Raw genomic sequence first — 17,415 nt, 5'->3', positions numbered from 1 at the left:
GGATTTTTTGTCATGACTGGGAATTCAACAGCATTACAGTTAACACATTATTATTTTTTTTAAAGATTTTATTTTATTTATTTGAGAGAGAAAGCACAAGCCGGGAGAGAGGCAGAGGCAGAGGGAGAGAGAGAATCCCCAGCAGACTCCCTGCTGAGTGCAGAGCCCGACGGCAGGGCTCAGTCTCATGACTCCGAGATCACGACCTGAGCCGAAACCAAGTTGGATGCTTAGCCGACTGCGCACCCAGGTGCCCCCAGTTAACACCTTATTTATCTAGAGGTTATATTTTCAATAACTGATTATCTGAAATATGAGAGTAATGGAAATGACACTATAACGCCATTTTTTCCCTCAGATACTTGCTTTAGAAACCGTTGGTTCTCTGCTTTCCTACCTTAACCAGGACTGGAACAGAAAACAGCCTGATAGGAAGAAGACAGAAACCATCAAAATAGACAAAAGAATTATTAAAAAAGCATAGCAGTAGGGGCCACGGATAAGAAGATAAACTCTCCGTCACAGTATTAGGTCTGTACTTGTAGCTCACGGTATTAGGGCGCGGATGGCTCTTCAGTGTGTAGCCGTAGCTCACAGTGTTAGGGCGCGGACGGCTCTTCGGTGTGTAGCCGTAGCTCACGGTTTTAGGGCGCGGACGGCTCTTTGGTGTGTACTTGTAGCTCACAGTATTAGGGAGCGGACAGCTCTTCGGTGTGTGGCTGTAGCTCCTGAGTCGTCAACAGATAGCACTACGTGTAATTTATTCCTGTTTAAGGTGATAGGAAGTAGTTTAATACATTTTCAGGGGCGCCTGGGTGGTTCAGTTGTTAAGCATCTGCCTTCGGCTCAGGTCATGATCTCAGGGTCCTGGGATCGAGCCCCGCATTAGGCTCCCTGCTCAGCGGGAAGCCTGCTTCTCCCTCCCCCACTCCCCCTGCTTGTGTTCCCTCTCTGGCTGTGTCTCTCTCTGTCAAACAAATAAATAAAATCTTAAAAAAAAAATACATTTCCAGAAGATATTTATCCAAAGGAAGATTGTAATTTTATCCAAAGGAAAAGTTTTGATTCGGGCAAAACTTTTGGGTCCCTCTCAGGTCCTGGCGGAGCTCTTTGGGAGTTTTGTGCTGTCACTTTACTATCGATCAATAAACCTTGCTTTGCTGCTCAAAAAAAAAAGTTGTGATTCTTAGTGGAAAATTGAATATTTAAGTTAGTAGTCATCTTAACCTGTAAAATTGCGTTTTTCCTTTTAAAAATGTACTTCTGGGGACTCAGTCATTAAGCGTCTGCCTTCGGCTCAGGTCATAATCCCGGAGTCCCTGCTCAGCGAGGAGTCTGCTTCTCTCTCTCCCTCTGCCCCTGCTCATGCTCGGTCTCTCACTCTCTCTCAAATAAATAAAATCTTTTAAAAAAATGTACTTCTTTCATGAGATGAAATCCATCTGGTGCCCTTTAAAAGCGTTTAAGCCTAGACTTCCTCAGTCCTACAGGCCCAGCTCTGGCTGTGGAACATCTTGCCCTGTCCCAGCTGTGACAGATTGGAAGTAGGTCACTTCTTATTGCTGTTTTGAGCCTTGGCTGTGCCTCTGATGTGCTGTTCATCACTTACAGGAGTACGGGGAGGAAAACGGGGTAAGCCAAGCAGTTCTTGTGGTAGGACCAAGAAATGGTGTCCCCTCAGATCCTCAGAGACCACCTGCGTCCCATCCTCAGCTCTCCTGCCCTCCATACTGCGCTCAGCCGGCAAGGCACCCGCTCCTCCTGCCGTGGGGTCTGTGCTCCCCTCCGGGAAAGGAGCCGAGAGCAGGAGAGAGCTGGAGAGAGGCAGCACCTGCATTTCCACTCTTCTTTATCTCTTTTAAATTCAAAGCTTTGACGTTTTTTAAAATTTCAGAAGTAATATACAGATACATGCGATATAAATATTTTTCATTTATGGCAGTATGTGACACAGACTGAAAACCTTCCCTCCCACCTTGCTTTTAATCGCTCTCTTCTCTCAGTAGATGAGAAAGGACACATTTAAGGTGTATTTTAAAGACTTATTTGAGAGAGAGTGCATGGGGGAGGGACAGAGAGAGAGAAAGTTTAGCAGAATTCTGTGTTAGGCCTAGAGCCTGATGGGGGGCTCCATCCCAGGACCCTGAGATCATGACCTGAGCCGAAAGCAAGAATTGAACACTGAACCGACTGCGCCACCCAGGCTCCCTCAGTTAAGGTGTTTCTTTGTAGACCTTTTCCTGTTATTTCCTTGCTCTTTTCATTAAACCAAGTATATTAAATGTCTGTGTCGGGCCACATAGTCGTTTTTTTTTTTCTGGCCACGTGGCATTTTGGGGTGCCTTATTCATTTTAGACTCATGAGTTGAGGGCTTGTTCTTTCTAGTACTGTGCTCAGCTCCGAGGTTGAAGCACTGGGAGATAGGCACCTTTTGCCCTCGTGGAGCACAGACTTTGAGGGTAGGCAGGCATGCGGCTGAATTTCTCGCACAAGCTTAATTACAACCACAGCAAACAGTGGGAACGGAAAGCCTGTGACGCTGTGAGCGTAGGTGAGGAAACCTTCAGGGTGGGCATATCATGATCTCAGTGGTCTCTTACCGGTGGACACCTTTCTCTTCTGCGCAGCCGGAATTATTTCTGCCATGTTCTTGCGGACTGTGAGATTGACCCCACCGGATAAATTTCTACTAGCCGAGTGTATGCATCTCAAATTTCGATAATACGACCTCTTCGTTCTCTCCGAGTTGTGTCAGTTTTCACTGGGAAATAAAGTCTTCGGTGATGTTTAAGCAGGATTCGTTGTACAGGGTTCACCGTGTCTGTCCTTGCTTGTAGGAAGGAGGAGGAGGAGCGGAGGCGGCGCGAAGAGGAAGAAAGAGAGCGTCTGCAGAAGGAGGAGGAGAAGCGCAGGAGAGAGGAGGAGGAAAGGCTGAGGCGGGAGGAAGAGGAGAGGAGGCGAGTAGAAGAGGAGAGGCTTCGGCTGGAGCAGCAGAAGTAAGCGGGTCGGACTGCTCGTGCTGCAGCGTGAGAGCCGGGCCGCCACGGCCTCCGGGCGCCGCGCCTTGGGAGAACTCTGTGACTTGTGCGCTCGGGGGTGCACGCCTCTCAGCTCCCGCCGTTTGTACCGGTGGTCAGTCCTGTTCCCCGGAGGGCCTCGGCTCAAGCTTCAGTGGGTGGCGAACAGGAAAGGGCCTGGGGTTAGCTGCCAGGACCCAGGGACTAGAGCGGGAGCTGAGGTGGCTTGCTGGCTCTGTCCCTGGGTCCAGGTGATCTTGTCTTGATTCCCAGTTGTATGTCTGTCTCGCCCCTTCTGTTCTCTGCCTTGGGGACATGAGGCTGTCCCGGTGTGGATTGGTGTGGTCTGGGATTTCATGCGTCCGACAGACTGGCCGGAATTGGAGAGAGCCCCAGTTACAGAGTCCCAGGACAGAGGATGGGACCTGAAACTGTTTCTCGTTCAGGGTTGTGAGAGCAGCTGTGTCACAAGGGACTGGTTCTTCAGGAGGGAGCTCTGGGGACAGGGAGGAAGGGGTTGACACCGCACGTGTGGGAGGAAGGTCTGAGGTGTGGGCAGGTGGTGGCATCTAGAGGAAACCAGAGAGCATGACAGTCCTTTGATGTCTCGTTATCTCAGCGGCTCCTTAGAAAGGTTTCAGTGCTAGTCACAGAGCAACCCAGGGCCTCATTCCACTTCGGGGAGAGACTAGGAATGCTACACCTTTGGGAGCAGGCAGCGTCCTGGATGGGCCCAGTGTCGGGTTCAGTGCAGGACTTTGTGAGATTTTGCTTTATTTCATCTGTCTACTTATTTTTCTGTCTATTGAGAGATGGCTTTCTGAACTTTGTTAAGTTGGTCACATAACTGAGGTAGGAAGCCTGTGGTGCCCGTAGGAGAGAAAATGAGATTTGTAATAACAGAAATTACTGTCTCTAAATCAAGTGTGCCCAGGTACTATTTTCAGTGTTGTTCTGGAAGGCAGCCTTTATTTATTTGACAGAGAGAGAGAGAGAGAGAGAGAGAGAGAGAGCACAAGCAGGGAGAACAGCAGAGGGAGAGGGAGAAGCAGACTCCCCGCAGAGCAGGGAGCCTGACATGGGGCTCAATTCCACGACCCAAGCCAAAGGCAGATGCTTAACCGACTGAGCCAATCAGGCGCCCCGAAGGCAGGCTTTAAATGAAATGCCTGAGAGCTGCAGAGTTTCCCTGGCTTTACTTACATTTACCAGGGCCGCTCGTGACACGTTCTGGTTTCTGTCCTTCCTCTTTCTGCTCTCTGGGTGTTCAGGTAGAGAAGCCATGGCCGGCAGCTGAATGTTACTGTCATTGTCGTGTCGTGTCCCCCCCCACACACACACACCCCCACCGTAGATGACAGGGCGCCCTCTGACAGCATCCTGCTAGGAGTCCGCGCTGATGCCGGCCTGCCTGACCGTGTCCCGGCTCTGGCCGCTCCCACAGAGTGATCTCGGGCAAGTTCCCGAACGCCTGCACCGCCTCCCGTCTGAAGCCTTGTCTCTGCCCAGGTGGCTGGTACCTGCAAGCAAATGGCGCCTGGTGCACAGTCAGGGCCCGGCGACCATTTGTAGTTATGATGGGGACAATGGGGATCCGACGCGGGAATCCTTCTCCCTCTCCATCCCAGATTTTCCTTGAAAACCCTTGGTGAAAAGTGAGAGAGAGGCCCAGTGTCTTCTCTGAAGCCTTTCTTCTGGGCCCGCAGCATGTGCGGGTGGGAAGGCATTCCCGGCTCAGTCTTTGAGCAGGGTGACCAGTGGTACAGATCAGCCACGAGGCCGTCTGCTCTGGCCATGAGCTGTGGCCCGTGGCCCGACGAGTGTGTGTCTCTGGTGTTTCAGGCAGCAGATCATGGCGGCCCTGAACTCGCAGACGGCCGTGCAGTTCCAGCAGTACGCGGCGCAGCAGTACCCGGGCAGCCTGGACCAGCAGCAGCTGCTCGTCCGCCAGCTGCAGGAGCAGCACTACCAGCAGTACATGCAGCAGCTCTACCAGGCCCAGCTCGCCCAGCAGCAGGTGCGCCGGGGCTCCCTCCTCACCTTGCTCAGCCGCTCTGCGCCGTTAGCCTCAAAGGAGAATGTGACTCATGGGGGCCTTGTGGGGAGACTCGGGGTGCACCGGCAGTTATGAAAGCAGACAGGTGACATGGAGGCAAAAAATGACAGTCTGGGGCAGACTCTGTTGGTGATCCTGGGTGACTCATGTTCAAGTTAGGTTGCCGTGTCCTTCAGGCGGTGGGTGGGCCTTGGCCGGGGCTGCTGCCTGTGGGAGAACTCGTTCCCTCAGACTGTCGGCGGGTTTTGCGGGCTGGTCATCTAGATGTTTGCGTGAGGTGCTAGAGCAAGACCGTGCCCCCCTGCACCACAGTGCCAGTCCTCCTCCAGCTCCCCACCCCCAGGGACTTGGCTTCCACCAGGAGTAGGTGGCGTAGTGTGAAGAATGTGGGGTGAAGAAGAGCAAGGTAACACTTGGATTCGGTCCTGGCTTTGCCGTTATCTTGTTTGATATTAGACAAGTTACCTACTGCTCTGATTTTTCTGCCTTTTCTCCCAGTGAGCGGGAATGGGAGAAAAAAATCCCGGTACTGGCCCCGCTCACCTTACTGAACTCTCAGGGGACCAAAATGAGAAAAAGAGTTGCTCTGTGAAAGTGTTGTGTACGTACAGCAGGTCGCTGATCTGTGTTCCCTTTTCACACCGGGCAGAGGCACTCATGCCTTCTTGGGGTTAATCTGGCAAAGTTTTACTTCCTTACTTTCCATTTAGAAAGTAGTTATGACCCGTCAGTCCACGGGAAGAAAGTGTGCAACATTATAGTTGCTCAATGTTTCTTGTCAGATGAAGTGATCTTGATTGTTTTGCCAACCTCTTTAAATTCTCTGAAAATTAATGTCCTTATTTAAAATACCTTTTCCCTTGAAGTTGAAAAGCCCTGCAGATTTTGTGTCGTTCATAAGCTGAAAAGGATGTCACCCCAGAGTTTATTCAGGACAGTAAGTGGCTTTTCTGAGGGATTTCTTTTCTGTCCTGGAAAGCCTGTTTCTGCTTGAGCGTACCACCCCCTCTTCCTGCTTGTAGGGCTTTGAGATGGGTTTTGAGATGATTTTCCAGTGGGATAGCTCACACGCCCTGCCCTGTTTATAGGTTGCTGTCATTTAGTGAGAACAAAGTTGGTCAAGTAGGGCAAACCAAGAATCTGTGGAAGAGAAGGATCTGGAATCCGTAATTTAGATTACAGTGATGAAACTCAGTTTTACACGTTGACTGGTGGTCTCTGGGAATGGAGAAGGAAAGGCACTGGGGAAGGAACATAAAGTAGTGATTTTTTTTTTATACATACTGAGCAAAATGACAAAGTGCTAACACTTTGTTCATTTGGAGGTGTAGTTACGTGGGTGTTTGTTCCTCTACCTTTCTGTGCTTTTAAAACCTTCCCAAAGTACAGATGAGAGATGATGTAAATAAATCATAATGATTTGCTGTCTGTAATAGATATATATTCGTGGGCAGTGGGATCCCTAAGGGAGTTGTTCACTCTGCTGGAGGATTTCAAGCATGGCCTCCTGGAGAGTGGCCATCTGAGCTGGGCCTGCTGATCATCCACGGAAATGCTTTTCTAGCTGTCCTGTTGCACAGTGAATGTTCTGAGTGTGCCGACTTGTTTTGGTTGTATGCACTTTTTCGGGAAGCTGGTACTCTTTCTAGAAAACTCATGTGGGAATGACCAAGAATCTAGGCCTTGAAAGGAGATATTTTAAAATCTAACATGTATTATCAGCCTCTGTTAGCCGCAGAAGAAAGCGTTGCTGTTCGTGGAAGTAATTGGATTGTAGATGATGTTAAATTTGTGTACAGGTATGTAGAAATATGTCATTATCCCTAAACCGTGAGATTATAAAGGCTTTTTTCTTTTGTTTTCTTTGTTTCATTATTTTATTTTTTACTTTTGTAAACATAAGCTCACTTATGACTTCATGTTTTAATTTAGAGTTACTTAAATGCCCAAATGTTCATCAACAGTAAAATGGATAAATTTTGTATCTTCACGATGGAATATCGTAGCAGTGCAGACAAACAAAATACAATTACTTATGTAACCTTATGGATGAAACTTGCAAAAATAATGTCAAGTAAAAGAAGCCAGACACAAAAAAGAACATTTATTACACAATTCCATTTATATAACGTCGAAAAACAGGCAAAGTAAATCTGTAGTGTTTTAAGTCAGATTAGTTGTTACCTTTGCAGCACGGGTTGGGGAGTGTGTCAAAAGGAGGACTCTGGTTGCAGTTAATGTCTTGACCTGGTGTTGCTTACATGGGTGTGTTTATTTTATGAAGAATGATCAGGTTCTACTTTTGTGTATGATTTGTACATGTTCCTCTATGCATAATTCAAAGTTTCTCCAAAAGTTGCTTAAGTAACAACACTTAGGTATATCTAATAATACTAATATCCGTCTTGATAGAAGAGGGGAATGTCCCCAAATAGTTGTTCTTTGTGTTTAAGATGTTTTTACTCTTCCCTTTTGACTTGGGACATTTTGATTCCATTTTTATGAATGTACATTATTTTAATAACAGTGATGAATTGTCATTAAGAAAGTATTTTGGCCTCAGGCTCTGTTTTGTAAGCCTGTTTAATTCTTGGGTTGATATCTTTTATAACATGATTAACAGTTTTCAGTTCAGTTGTGATGTTTTTCTGTGTATAGTTTATGGTGAAGATTTCAGTTATTGATTTTGTCCATATTAGAGTAATTGCCCGTACTTGTTTGATTACTTTGGGGTCCCATATCGGATTTTACTAATTACAGCTTTTGCCTTCGTGAATTTTCCTCTGTGATCATTTATTACTACCAAGTTTAATTTTCCTGATTCAGATTTTATGTATCTGAATTTTATCAAGATTTTCTTCCGTCGGTTTTAAGAACAAATATTACTGTGTTCAATTTTTGCATATAATTTTCTTTGGGGTTGATTATTTCTATCTACTTTAATTTTTCCTGGTTGGTTTTTCTAATGATCCTTAGGTCACAAAAACGTGACCCAGGTTTTTGTCTGTGATAATTTTTCAGCATTTTTAGCTGCTGGCTCGGTATTGTCCAACTAATACTCATCATAGATAAAATAAAACTGATAAAGTCTATTACTGATTTTTTTTTTAAAGATTTTACTTGACAGAGCAAGAGAGCGCACAAGCAGGGGGAGGGACAGACAGAGGGAGAAGGAGAAGCAGACTCCCCACCGAGCAGGGAGCCCGACATGGGGCTCCATCCCAGGGCCCTGGGATCATGACCTGAGCCAAAGGCAGACGCTTCACCGACTGAGCCCCCCAGGCGCCCCATTAGTAATTTCTTGAAGCACAGTGCTTTAGTAGGACAAAAACACGGGGTCAGAGTGCATTCCAGGGCAAGTGTCCTATCCTTAGCCGTCTGGTCAGTGTGTCTTCACTGTTTCTCCACTTGTAGGCAGCCTTACAGAAACAGCAGGAAGTAGCAGTCGTGGGGGCTTCTCTGCCTGCGTCATCAAAAGTGAACGCAGCGGCACCGGGCGATAGGATGTCAGTCAACGGACAGGCCAAAACTCACACTGACAACCCAGAGAAAGAACTTGAACCAGAAGCTGCGGAAGAAGCCGTGGAGAATGGACCCAAAGGTATGGTTTGGTGTGTGTGTGTCCATCCAGATGTCATAACTGAGATTCATGGAAAGCAAGGCATGAGTCAGGCTCACTGGCTTTGGAGAGCAATCACATATTTGTGAGAGTTGAATGCTTTTGTACCCTTTTGAGTCTGAATCCGATGCCTCTGGTGACCCTTAGAATAGGCAGAGAAGAGCACGTCAGAGGACTTTTGGACACTTCGGGTTGTGTATTGGTTATCTGTTGCTATGTGACAAATCGTACCCCGATTTAGCAGCTTCCAGTAACAGCCGTTTATTGTCTCACACAGTGGGTGAGATTACTGGGGTTTCAGGAAGCAGCTTAGCTGAGCGGTGGTGGTTCTAGTCCCATGGGGTTTCGGTCACGATGCTGGCTGGGACTGGAGTCGGGTGGACGCTCCACGGGCACCAGAGGCTCTGCTTCCACGGTGCTTCCCTCCATGACTGGCAGGCTGGTGCTGGCTGTTGGCAGGAGGCCACAGTTCCTTGCCTTGTGAAGCCTGTCCTTCGGGCTGAGCGTCCTGGACACAGTGGCTGGCTTCCTCCAGAGCACGTGATCCGAGGGGACAAGGCAGAATGGCAGTGTCTTTCATGCTCTAACTTTGGAAGTCCTACATTGGCACTTGCACGGTATTCTGTTGGCCACACATACCAACCCTGGTACATTGTGGCCGGTGACCTCCCAAGTGCGTGAATACCCAGACGTGAGCATCACGGGGTCAGGGGCATCTTGGAGGCTGCCTGCCAACTATTGCAGTATTTTTTGAGACTAAAGGACCAGAAGATAACTTAGCATTTTCAAAGGTCTAGCTTTTTATGGGCAGCTCATTCGTTCCTTCAGCAACTGACTGAAGATTTTCTGAGCATAGGGGGACAGTGTGAGGCTGTCCCCTCACACAAGGACGACACACAAGATGCAAACCATAGGGGCGCCTGGGTGGCTCAGTCGTTAAGCGTCTGCCTTCGGCTCAGGTCATGATCCCAGGGTCCTGGGATCGAGTCCCACATCGGGCTCCCTCCTCAGCGGGAAGCCTGCTCTCCCTCTCACACTCCTGCTGCTTATGTTTCCTGTTCTCGCTGTCTCTCTCTCTCTGTCAAATAAATAAATAAAAACTTAAAAAAAAAAAAAGATGCAAACCATAGCCACGTAAGGGCTGTGGTGGGGAGAGAGGCACTGTGTAGGTCGAGAGTGTGTGATGCGGGGATTGTGACCGAGTGGCAGAGGTCAGCAGAGGCTTCCTGGGGAAGAGATGCCTGAGCCAAGAAAGCCGAAGCAAGACTACACACTAAGGTGGGCTGGGTGGCGGTGTGGTTCATAAGGAAGTTGGTTTCAGACATCTGCCTTGTCTTTTTAGAGTAAGTAACAGAAAACAGCTTTGGATAAGATCTTGAAAATGCCATGGTTTAACCTCTCTTCTCTTTTATCCTTATAAGAGTTTATCAGTATTTTTTTTTTAAAGTAACCTCCACACCCAGTGTAGGGGCTGGAACCATGACCCCAAGGTCAAGAGTCACAGGCTCCGCTGGCTAAGCCAGCCAGGTGCCCTAGGTCTCCCAGTATTTTCAAATGAATCTTTTGTTAAAGGTTCTGCGACCGCGTCTGAAAAACCTGCTGAGTGGTCTGGTGCACATAGACGCTGCTCAGCAGGAAGACTTTCCGCCTTTCTGTTCGGTCCCTAGCGGTGCCATCCTGCCCACGTTTTTCTGCTTCCGTGAGCTCTTTTAGAATAGCCCCTGGGACTTCGGGATCCTCAGAGGTCAAGGCTTTTACTTTTTTTGACAGAGAGCCTGAAGTCAAAGCCCAGCTTTCTTTGTCCAGATCCAAAAGTGAGTTTATACCTAAGTCCAGATACTCTTCATTATTAGGTTTCCCTGGCTCCAGCTAGGAGGTTTCCAAGGTCAGTCTCCAATCCCCGTACGTAATCAGAGTGTAGAGAAAAATCTCATCTGAGATTGTGGATTGCGTGTGTTCCTTGAAGTGGTGTGGTGACCTTTGATGCCTGGTGACTTCGGTAAATGCAGTTCGGGGGGGACACTTGGCGGGGGAGCCTGGACATTCCTCTGAGTCCCTGACCCTCAGGGAGACCAGATGGCACGTGGCGCCTCACTGCGGCCGGGCGGGGTCCCGTGCGAGTTGGCCGCCTGCAGGTGAAGGCTCATCCTCTTCAGCGTAATTCCTGTTGCCTTTAGAATCTCTTCCAGCGATAGCAGCTCCGTCCATGTGGACCCGACCCCAGATCAAAGACTTTAAAGAGAAGATTCGGCAGGATGCAGACTCCGTGATTACAGTGGGCCGAGGAGAAGTGGTCACTGTTCGAGTCCCCACCCATGAAGAAGGATCATACCTCTTTTGGGAATTTGCTACAGACAATTATGACATTGGCTTTGGGGTGTACTTTGAATGGACAGACTCTCCGAACACTGCCGTCAGCGTGCACGTCAGCGAGTCCAGTGATGACGACGAGGAGGAGGAAGGTAGAGCCGTGGGGCCGCGCTGACGAGTGCTGGGGTGTGTGTTGGCGAGAAGGGCATGGTTCCTGTGTCAGCCGCCCTTATCCCGGTTAACTCTTTCTGGACAGGGATTCATCTCTTCAGAAGTGGGACCTCAGCTGGAAAGGCTGAGAGACAGGCCAGCCTCTCAGAAGGGACTGGGGTCCGAGCGTGCCATTGTTTTAGTGCTCGGCGGGTCTGTCTGGCAGTGTGTTACGTGTTATGTTACTGGTTGCTCAGTACTGATTTACTTCCAGCACTTTGTGTTGGAAAGCCAAATGTGCAAGATCATTTTGAAAAATTTTAAAAGAGCAAGTAAGAAATTCTGCCAACTCTGGAGTTTATTTAAATTTACAATTCTGATATTAGCTTTTTAGGTCGTTACTCTAAGATTTTTTTTTTTTTTTTTAGTGTAAATACAGAAACTCATACCGGAACATCGTACCTAAAAAAAAAAGTCAGCTGTTCTTACTTTCTCCCAAGTGGACAAAATGGAGAGTTTCCAAGAACAGTCTAAACTCTCTCGGTCTAGGAAGTAGGTTATAAAATGTATGCATATTAATGGAGAAGATGGTCTCCTTAATTTTGTTTTGCAGAAAAGGTAGAGCTCAGGGCTTTGGTACGTACCTAGTGAGCACTTGAGTTCCTGGGTCGGCTTGGTGGAGGCTCGGGTGGAAGGAGTGCCCTGGCTATGGGAGTGAAGAGGCAGCCTCTCGGTTCTTGGAACTAGTAACCTTTGGGGTGACTTGCAGACCAGCTGCTTGTGCTTGAAGACGGTTGGTAGCATTTCGCAGAGATCGTGTCGGGATACACCAAAAGAGGTAGTTGTCGGAGGTTTGTGGAGGAAGGCTAGAAGTTCAGGCAGCTGTGGAGGCTTGAAGTTGGATCCAGGCACCACACGTGCTGCACACCAGGCCCCCTGGGGCCACGTATGGCAACACACGCATGGGCCCGTGTCGTTGAGGGGCCGCTTTGTGTCCCATGGCCTTTATCTCTGAGGACCGGAGCCTGGTGAAGCATCGCCCACAGATACTGCTGACTAAACCGGAAGGGAAAACACAGGAGTGAGGGAAGAGCAAGCAGAGACGAGAGAGACCCCTGAGCAGGTGCCCCGACCCCCATGGCAGGGGCCCCCCGAGCAGTGTCAGGGCCGGGGACTGGCATCTCTGATGTGCCACAGGGACTCATGAAAATCAGACTATTTGCACATGTCTGGGAAGGGAGGTTTGTGTGTGCAGACCGTTGTACTTTGAAAGAGCTTTGTGGCTAGTGTAGAAGTGTGCTCAGAAGCAGGTCAAGGTGATCTGTTTCTCTTGGCTTGCCTGCTGAAGAGTCTCCGAAGGGAGGTTGTCCTAGTGTGAGCCCTCCGCTGAGGGTCATTTTTGGCTCCTGATGTTGGGTGGGGCGCCAGTAAACATGGTCGGGGTCCAGTGCCTCTCTGGAGGCGAGAGCCACGGTGCACCCTTGATCTTTGCTCTCATGTGTGACATCCCTCAGGTGGAAATGGACTTACCTGTCCTTGGGCTAGTCCTAATCATAAAATCATTTCCATCTAAAACTAAGCCATTAATACTCCTGTGTGAACCGAAACAACAGTGAGGATTTATTGCTCCCAAGAGTTGTTTGCGAAGAGTGAGCCTAACTCTCCTTTTTGAAGATTTAGCTCACAGACTGCATGTGTCCCCATGGCTTCTTATGAAGGCCACCGTGCCACCTTGTCTTATCCCCATACTGCATTTTATGGGGGTCCTTTCAGCTTGGATTAAGATGGAAGAGCAGTCCAGTCTTTTTGTTGCTTTGGGAGTTTTTTTTCTCCATTTGGTCTTGGAAGCTACAGGAATTTGTTCTCTCTTGAAGTGTGGCTGATAACTCTGATTCTGTGCTCTGATTCTTCCCGTCTTTATTGCTGCCAGGTCCCAGGTCTTTGCTTAACTTGATGAAAGGTGCATTGCTCATCTGTCTCAGTAACCTTTAGTTTTACAGGTTTTGAACAAAATCTGGATCTTGAATTACTGCACCAGTAATCTGTTTCATGGATATCCTTATAGGCAATAGTTTGCATTTTGAATGGCTCTGTACTTCTCATTTGCAAATGAAAGATCTTTAAGTATTGCTATGGTGAAGCAAGTCTGATTTAGGCCTATTTATCAGAACGTCATTTGCTTTTTTTTTTTTTAAGTAAACTTTTTTATTTTAGAATAATTTTAGATTTATAGGAAAGTTGCAAAGAGTTCCTGTGTACTCCGCACTCAGTTCCCCCTTGTGTTAACACCCATTTGTACTGCGGTACATTCAGCATCAGTAACGAACCGATGTGGATACGTTATGATTCGCTAAAGTCCATATGTATTCACATTTCCTTAGTTTTCATCTAATTTCCAGGATCCCATCCAGGATGCCACATTTTAGTTACCCTGTCTCCTTCAGCTCCTCTAGACCGTGAGAGTTTTCTCAGACTTGCCTTGTTTAAATTCCTGATAGTGGCCACTGACCGTCACCGCGCAGTTAACCGATGTTGCCAAAATTCACTCTGCCATGTTACGGACCCGAAAGTCTTTTATCTTCTGCCCTGCATATTCCTCTGACCTGTTTGCCTGAGGTTGTTTATATTTAATACGTGAAGCTGAGATTTTAAGCTGGTTCATAATTTTCTCACTCCTGTAGGTTTCCAGAGGTTTTTTTTTTTTTTTTTCCCTAATTCTTATCATTACAGTTCAGAAACTATTAACTGGGACAAACCTAGAATCAGAGCTCACTCTTTGCCACTGGGATCATCCCCGGGTTGACACAGGCCCGTAGCGAAAGGAATGGATTTTCAGAGTGTCTCTGAATACCTACCTCCCTGCCGTGGTTTCCTCATTTCACTCTCAAAGCTAAGATGTACAGAACCTGATGGTCCTCAGAAGCTCGGTTTCCCCTTCCTAAAACAGAGAACTCTCGTATTGTTGAGGAAGAGGACAGGAGCGTCGTTTTCGTCGGTGTTGCTCAGACGAGCGAGGTTCCGCCTGCCGGGAGGAGTGAGGAATCAAGTGGGTGTCCCCAGGGAAGAGTGGGCCCCAAAGTGGGAGCGGTGGTCCAGGGAGAGCGAGATGCTGGCTGCTTCCACCCCCAGCTAGCAGCTGCTCAGAGACAGGAACGAACAAACGAACGAAGGACGAAGCCAGGACGTGCTCACAGGCGCGTACGTTGTAGGGCGGCTTCAGAGAATTCCTGATGAGCCGTTTCTCAGAGGAAGGATGGGGTTGCAGTGCTTGATGCAAATGTGGTTTTCCTGGATCTGTTTGCTGACGTGTCTCCGTTCTGTCTCACAGAAAACGTCAGTAGTGAAGAGAAAGCCAGAAAGCACGCCGCCAAGCCTCTGCTGGATGAGATTGTGCCTGTGTACCGGCGGGACTGTCACGAAGAAGTGTACGCCGGCAGCCACCAGTACCCGGGGAGAGGGGTCTACCTCCTCAAGTTCGACAACTCCTATTCTTTGTGGAGGTCAAAGTCAGTCTACTACAGAGTCTATTATACTAGATAAAGATGTTGTTACAGAGTCTGGAGTCTAGGGTTGGGCAGAAGACAGCATTTAGTTTGGAATTTCTTTTGACTTTTGTGGAGCATTGCAGTCAGTGTTTACCCTCTTGGATTTTGGTCTGATGGCTGGTGAACTCTTGTAGGGACTCGGGGTTCCCTGGAGACCCTTTAGCATTAATACTCTGGGGCTCGGGGGCTTCCTCAGAGCCCTCCAGCCCTTGGGTGCTGACCACCAGAGTCACTAATGGATACTGAAGTGACAGGAGCTACGTGTTAAATCTTTAAGGTCTCCAAAATAAAACCTCCCCACGTTGACCCCACCTGGCCGATGGTGAGTCCGTTGCTACCTGCTCCGTGTGTCTTATGAGAGCCCGTAGTTACCGTGACCGCTGATGGGACATCCTCATGTCAGTAGTCTCCCTGAGGTGCAGCTGACTTTGATGAAGGTCATCATTTTTAAAACTTTAAAAACTCGAGACCTCACAGATGATCATAGACAAATTGCCTCAATTCGATTTTGTTCTGAACAACCCAGATTGTTTTTGCTTTGAGTGCAGCTGTGCAGTTCAGAGTTGTATGACAGAGAATTATTTTCTGAGATAATCTTAAGAATGTTCAAAGCTGATTGATAATCGAACTATCAAGACACCTAGAACACCTCAGACATCCGTCTTAGCAAGCATCTGCTTGGTCCTTTGTTCTTCTTCTGGTCCTCACTCTGCCAGTAACAAAGCAAAACTAACTCCTTTTTGTCTCGACTGGGCTTTATAGAGCACCTCAAATTGAAACTGTTTTCTACACAAGCAGATAGGTAGGGGTTTTATAAACTCGAATTGGCACCTACTGAATTAAAATACATAAAATCACTCAAATATAACTCGGTGTATGGGGAGTAACATTGCACTCAGTGGGAATGACTGCCAGAGACAGTCCGTTTTCTCTTCGTGTGTTAATACTTAGGCACAGACCCTACACAGTTCCATTTGGAGTTGCTTACTAGAGGGGATTGGAGACGCATATGCCCATGCTTAAATTTTTTTATTGCTTCAATCTGTATTATGTCTTCATAGATGGGAAGAGGTATATTTTTGTTTTCCTTAGTGAAAACAAATATGGATTAATTGCCTCACGTTGGTATAAGTGATCGACTAGTGTAGAGATTCTTGTTTTCAGAAGGGAGGGATGGTATATATCTAGAAAGCGACAAAGACGGCAATACACACGTAATGTTACTATATGTTGTTACTGAAATACTTAGATTTTTACAATTTCAAATCATAAATCACTTCTCGTAGGAGGGTCTCCATTGATTAGCTGCGTTATATACAGTTCACTACATGAGGGGCTGTTGGTTTTTGTGTGCTGCATTTCTGTTTTTTAATACCTGGTTTTGTACATACCTAACTCTGTTCTCTTTTGGTTACCCGGAAACTGGATTATTTTCTCCTAAGCAGTGCTTAATTTGTGTTTTTTAATTTTGATTCACTAGTTCCAGCTCAAAGGTGTCCACACTGTTCTGTCTAGAACACTTTGAGGCTCTCCATCAGCTCTCATGTATATAAGGTAGAGAAACCATGGGGTTAGGCACTTCTTGGCTTTTTTTTTTTTTAATGAGAAAATACTGTATTTAAAATGTAAAATAAACTTTTAAAAAGCAGGCACTAATATATATTTCTCCCAGCCTTTGATTACGGATTTGTCCTTGCACATGTTAAGATGAATTATCTTCTAAAAATATCATTGTTCTCGGGAGCAGTGTATGTCACTTTACACAGCAGTGGTTCCTGTCATATGTGCTCATGTCAGAACATTTTTGGTTTTAAACTTTTTTATTGCCTTTGGCTGTTGATTAGTACAGTACAAGTGCGATTTCAAAAAGATCTTGAAAATAATATATTTAATCAATTAAAATGTTTATCTGTAATCCGTTGACGTTTCATTACTACAGTTACTCTCTGAAGTGTTAGTTCTGTATTTCCTCATTTTGGAAGGATGAGAAGAAGTGGCCCAAAAGACCTTTTCTGTTTTAAAAAGTTAAAAACCAACAACAGACTATTTCTGACTGATCAGTTTTTGCTGTGAATTGCCCCAGAGAGTTAGGATAGATTTTAAAGTGTTCAGACTTCTTGGTGGAAAGGAAAGCACTGGCTTTTCTTATTGAAGGGGACTTAGAAGGTTATTCCCCACACAGCCACACAACCATGTGCTGCGTAGCATGTTCCTTGAAGTTCACAGGGACCCCTGCTCTAAATTTTCCACGGTCTGGCACCTGCAAAGCAGTAAGCAGGGGAGTGCCCCCGTCAGGATAATGTGGAGTGCCAGAAACTATTCCAAAAAACAACCCCCCCCCCCGAAATGCAGGCTGACTTGGACCTCAAATTTCGTTTGCTTGTGTGAGATTTGGAGAGACAGAAGGAGTTGGTCATCTTGGGGTTTTATTGCCGTGTTGGGGTACCGTGAACACTTATGGAGAGCTCTTGGTGTGTTGAGTACATCTCGGAAGCCGTGCAACTGAGTCCTGACCATCTACCTTATGGAAGAGGAGAAGCAACCGGTTCAAAATCATAAGTGATGGCTAAGAATGCGTTGGGGGCTCGGAGTGTGACAATCTGCAACCCAGACCATCTTTGTGTCGTCTTTCCCCAGCTGAGCTGAGCTCAGCACTTCCGTCAGCAGCCTAAAAATGTATGCATGTGATCTCCTTGGGGGAGAACCAATCTGAACTT

At 47.2% G+C, this 17,415-nt stretch overlaps 1 protein-coding gene across 2 annotated transcripts in view; it reads left to right on the top strand.

The window, feature by feature from the left end:
* The window catches only part of ACBD3 (acyl-CoA binding domain containing 3), a 36,270-nt gene extending 19,657 nt beyond the window's left edge, over positions 1-16,613 (top strand). The window contains exons 4-8 of one of the 2 annotated variants that reach the window (XM_025877719.2): positions 2,839-2,997; positions 4,861-5,035; positions 8,489-8,675; positions 10,871-11,155; positions 14,482-16,613. In XM_025877719.2, coding sequence (XP_025733504.1) covers positions 2,839-2,997; positions 4,861-5,035; positions 8,489-8,675; positions 10,871-11,155; positions 14,482-14,693 — 1,018 coding nt within the window. In that variant the 3' untranslated portion in view covers positions 14,694-16,613. The remainder of the gene's footprint in view (positions 1-2,838; positions 2,998-4,860; positions 5,036-8,488; positions 8,676-10,870; positions 11,156-14,481) is intronic. The other variant, XM_073899863.1, reaches the window with a different exon arrangement.
* Positions 16,614-17,415: the final 802 nt, after the last annotated feature.

Source organism: Callorhinus ursinus, unplaced genomic scaffold (assembly GCF_003265705.2).
Source record: "Callorhinus ursinus isolate GAN/ISIS: 27379988/994484 unplaced genomic scaffold, GSC_fseal_2.0 scaffold13, whole genome shotgun sequence".
Classification (NCBI taxonomy): Eukaryota; Metazoa; Chordata; class Mammalia; order Carnivora; family Otariidae; genus Callorhinus; species Callorhinus ursinus.
The sequence above is the reverse complement of the archived record's forward strand: the minus strand, read 5'-3'. Positions and strand labels throughout refer to the sequence as shown.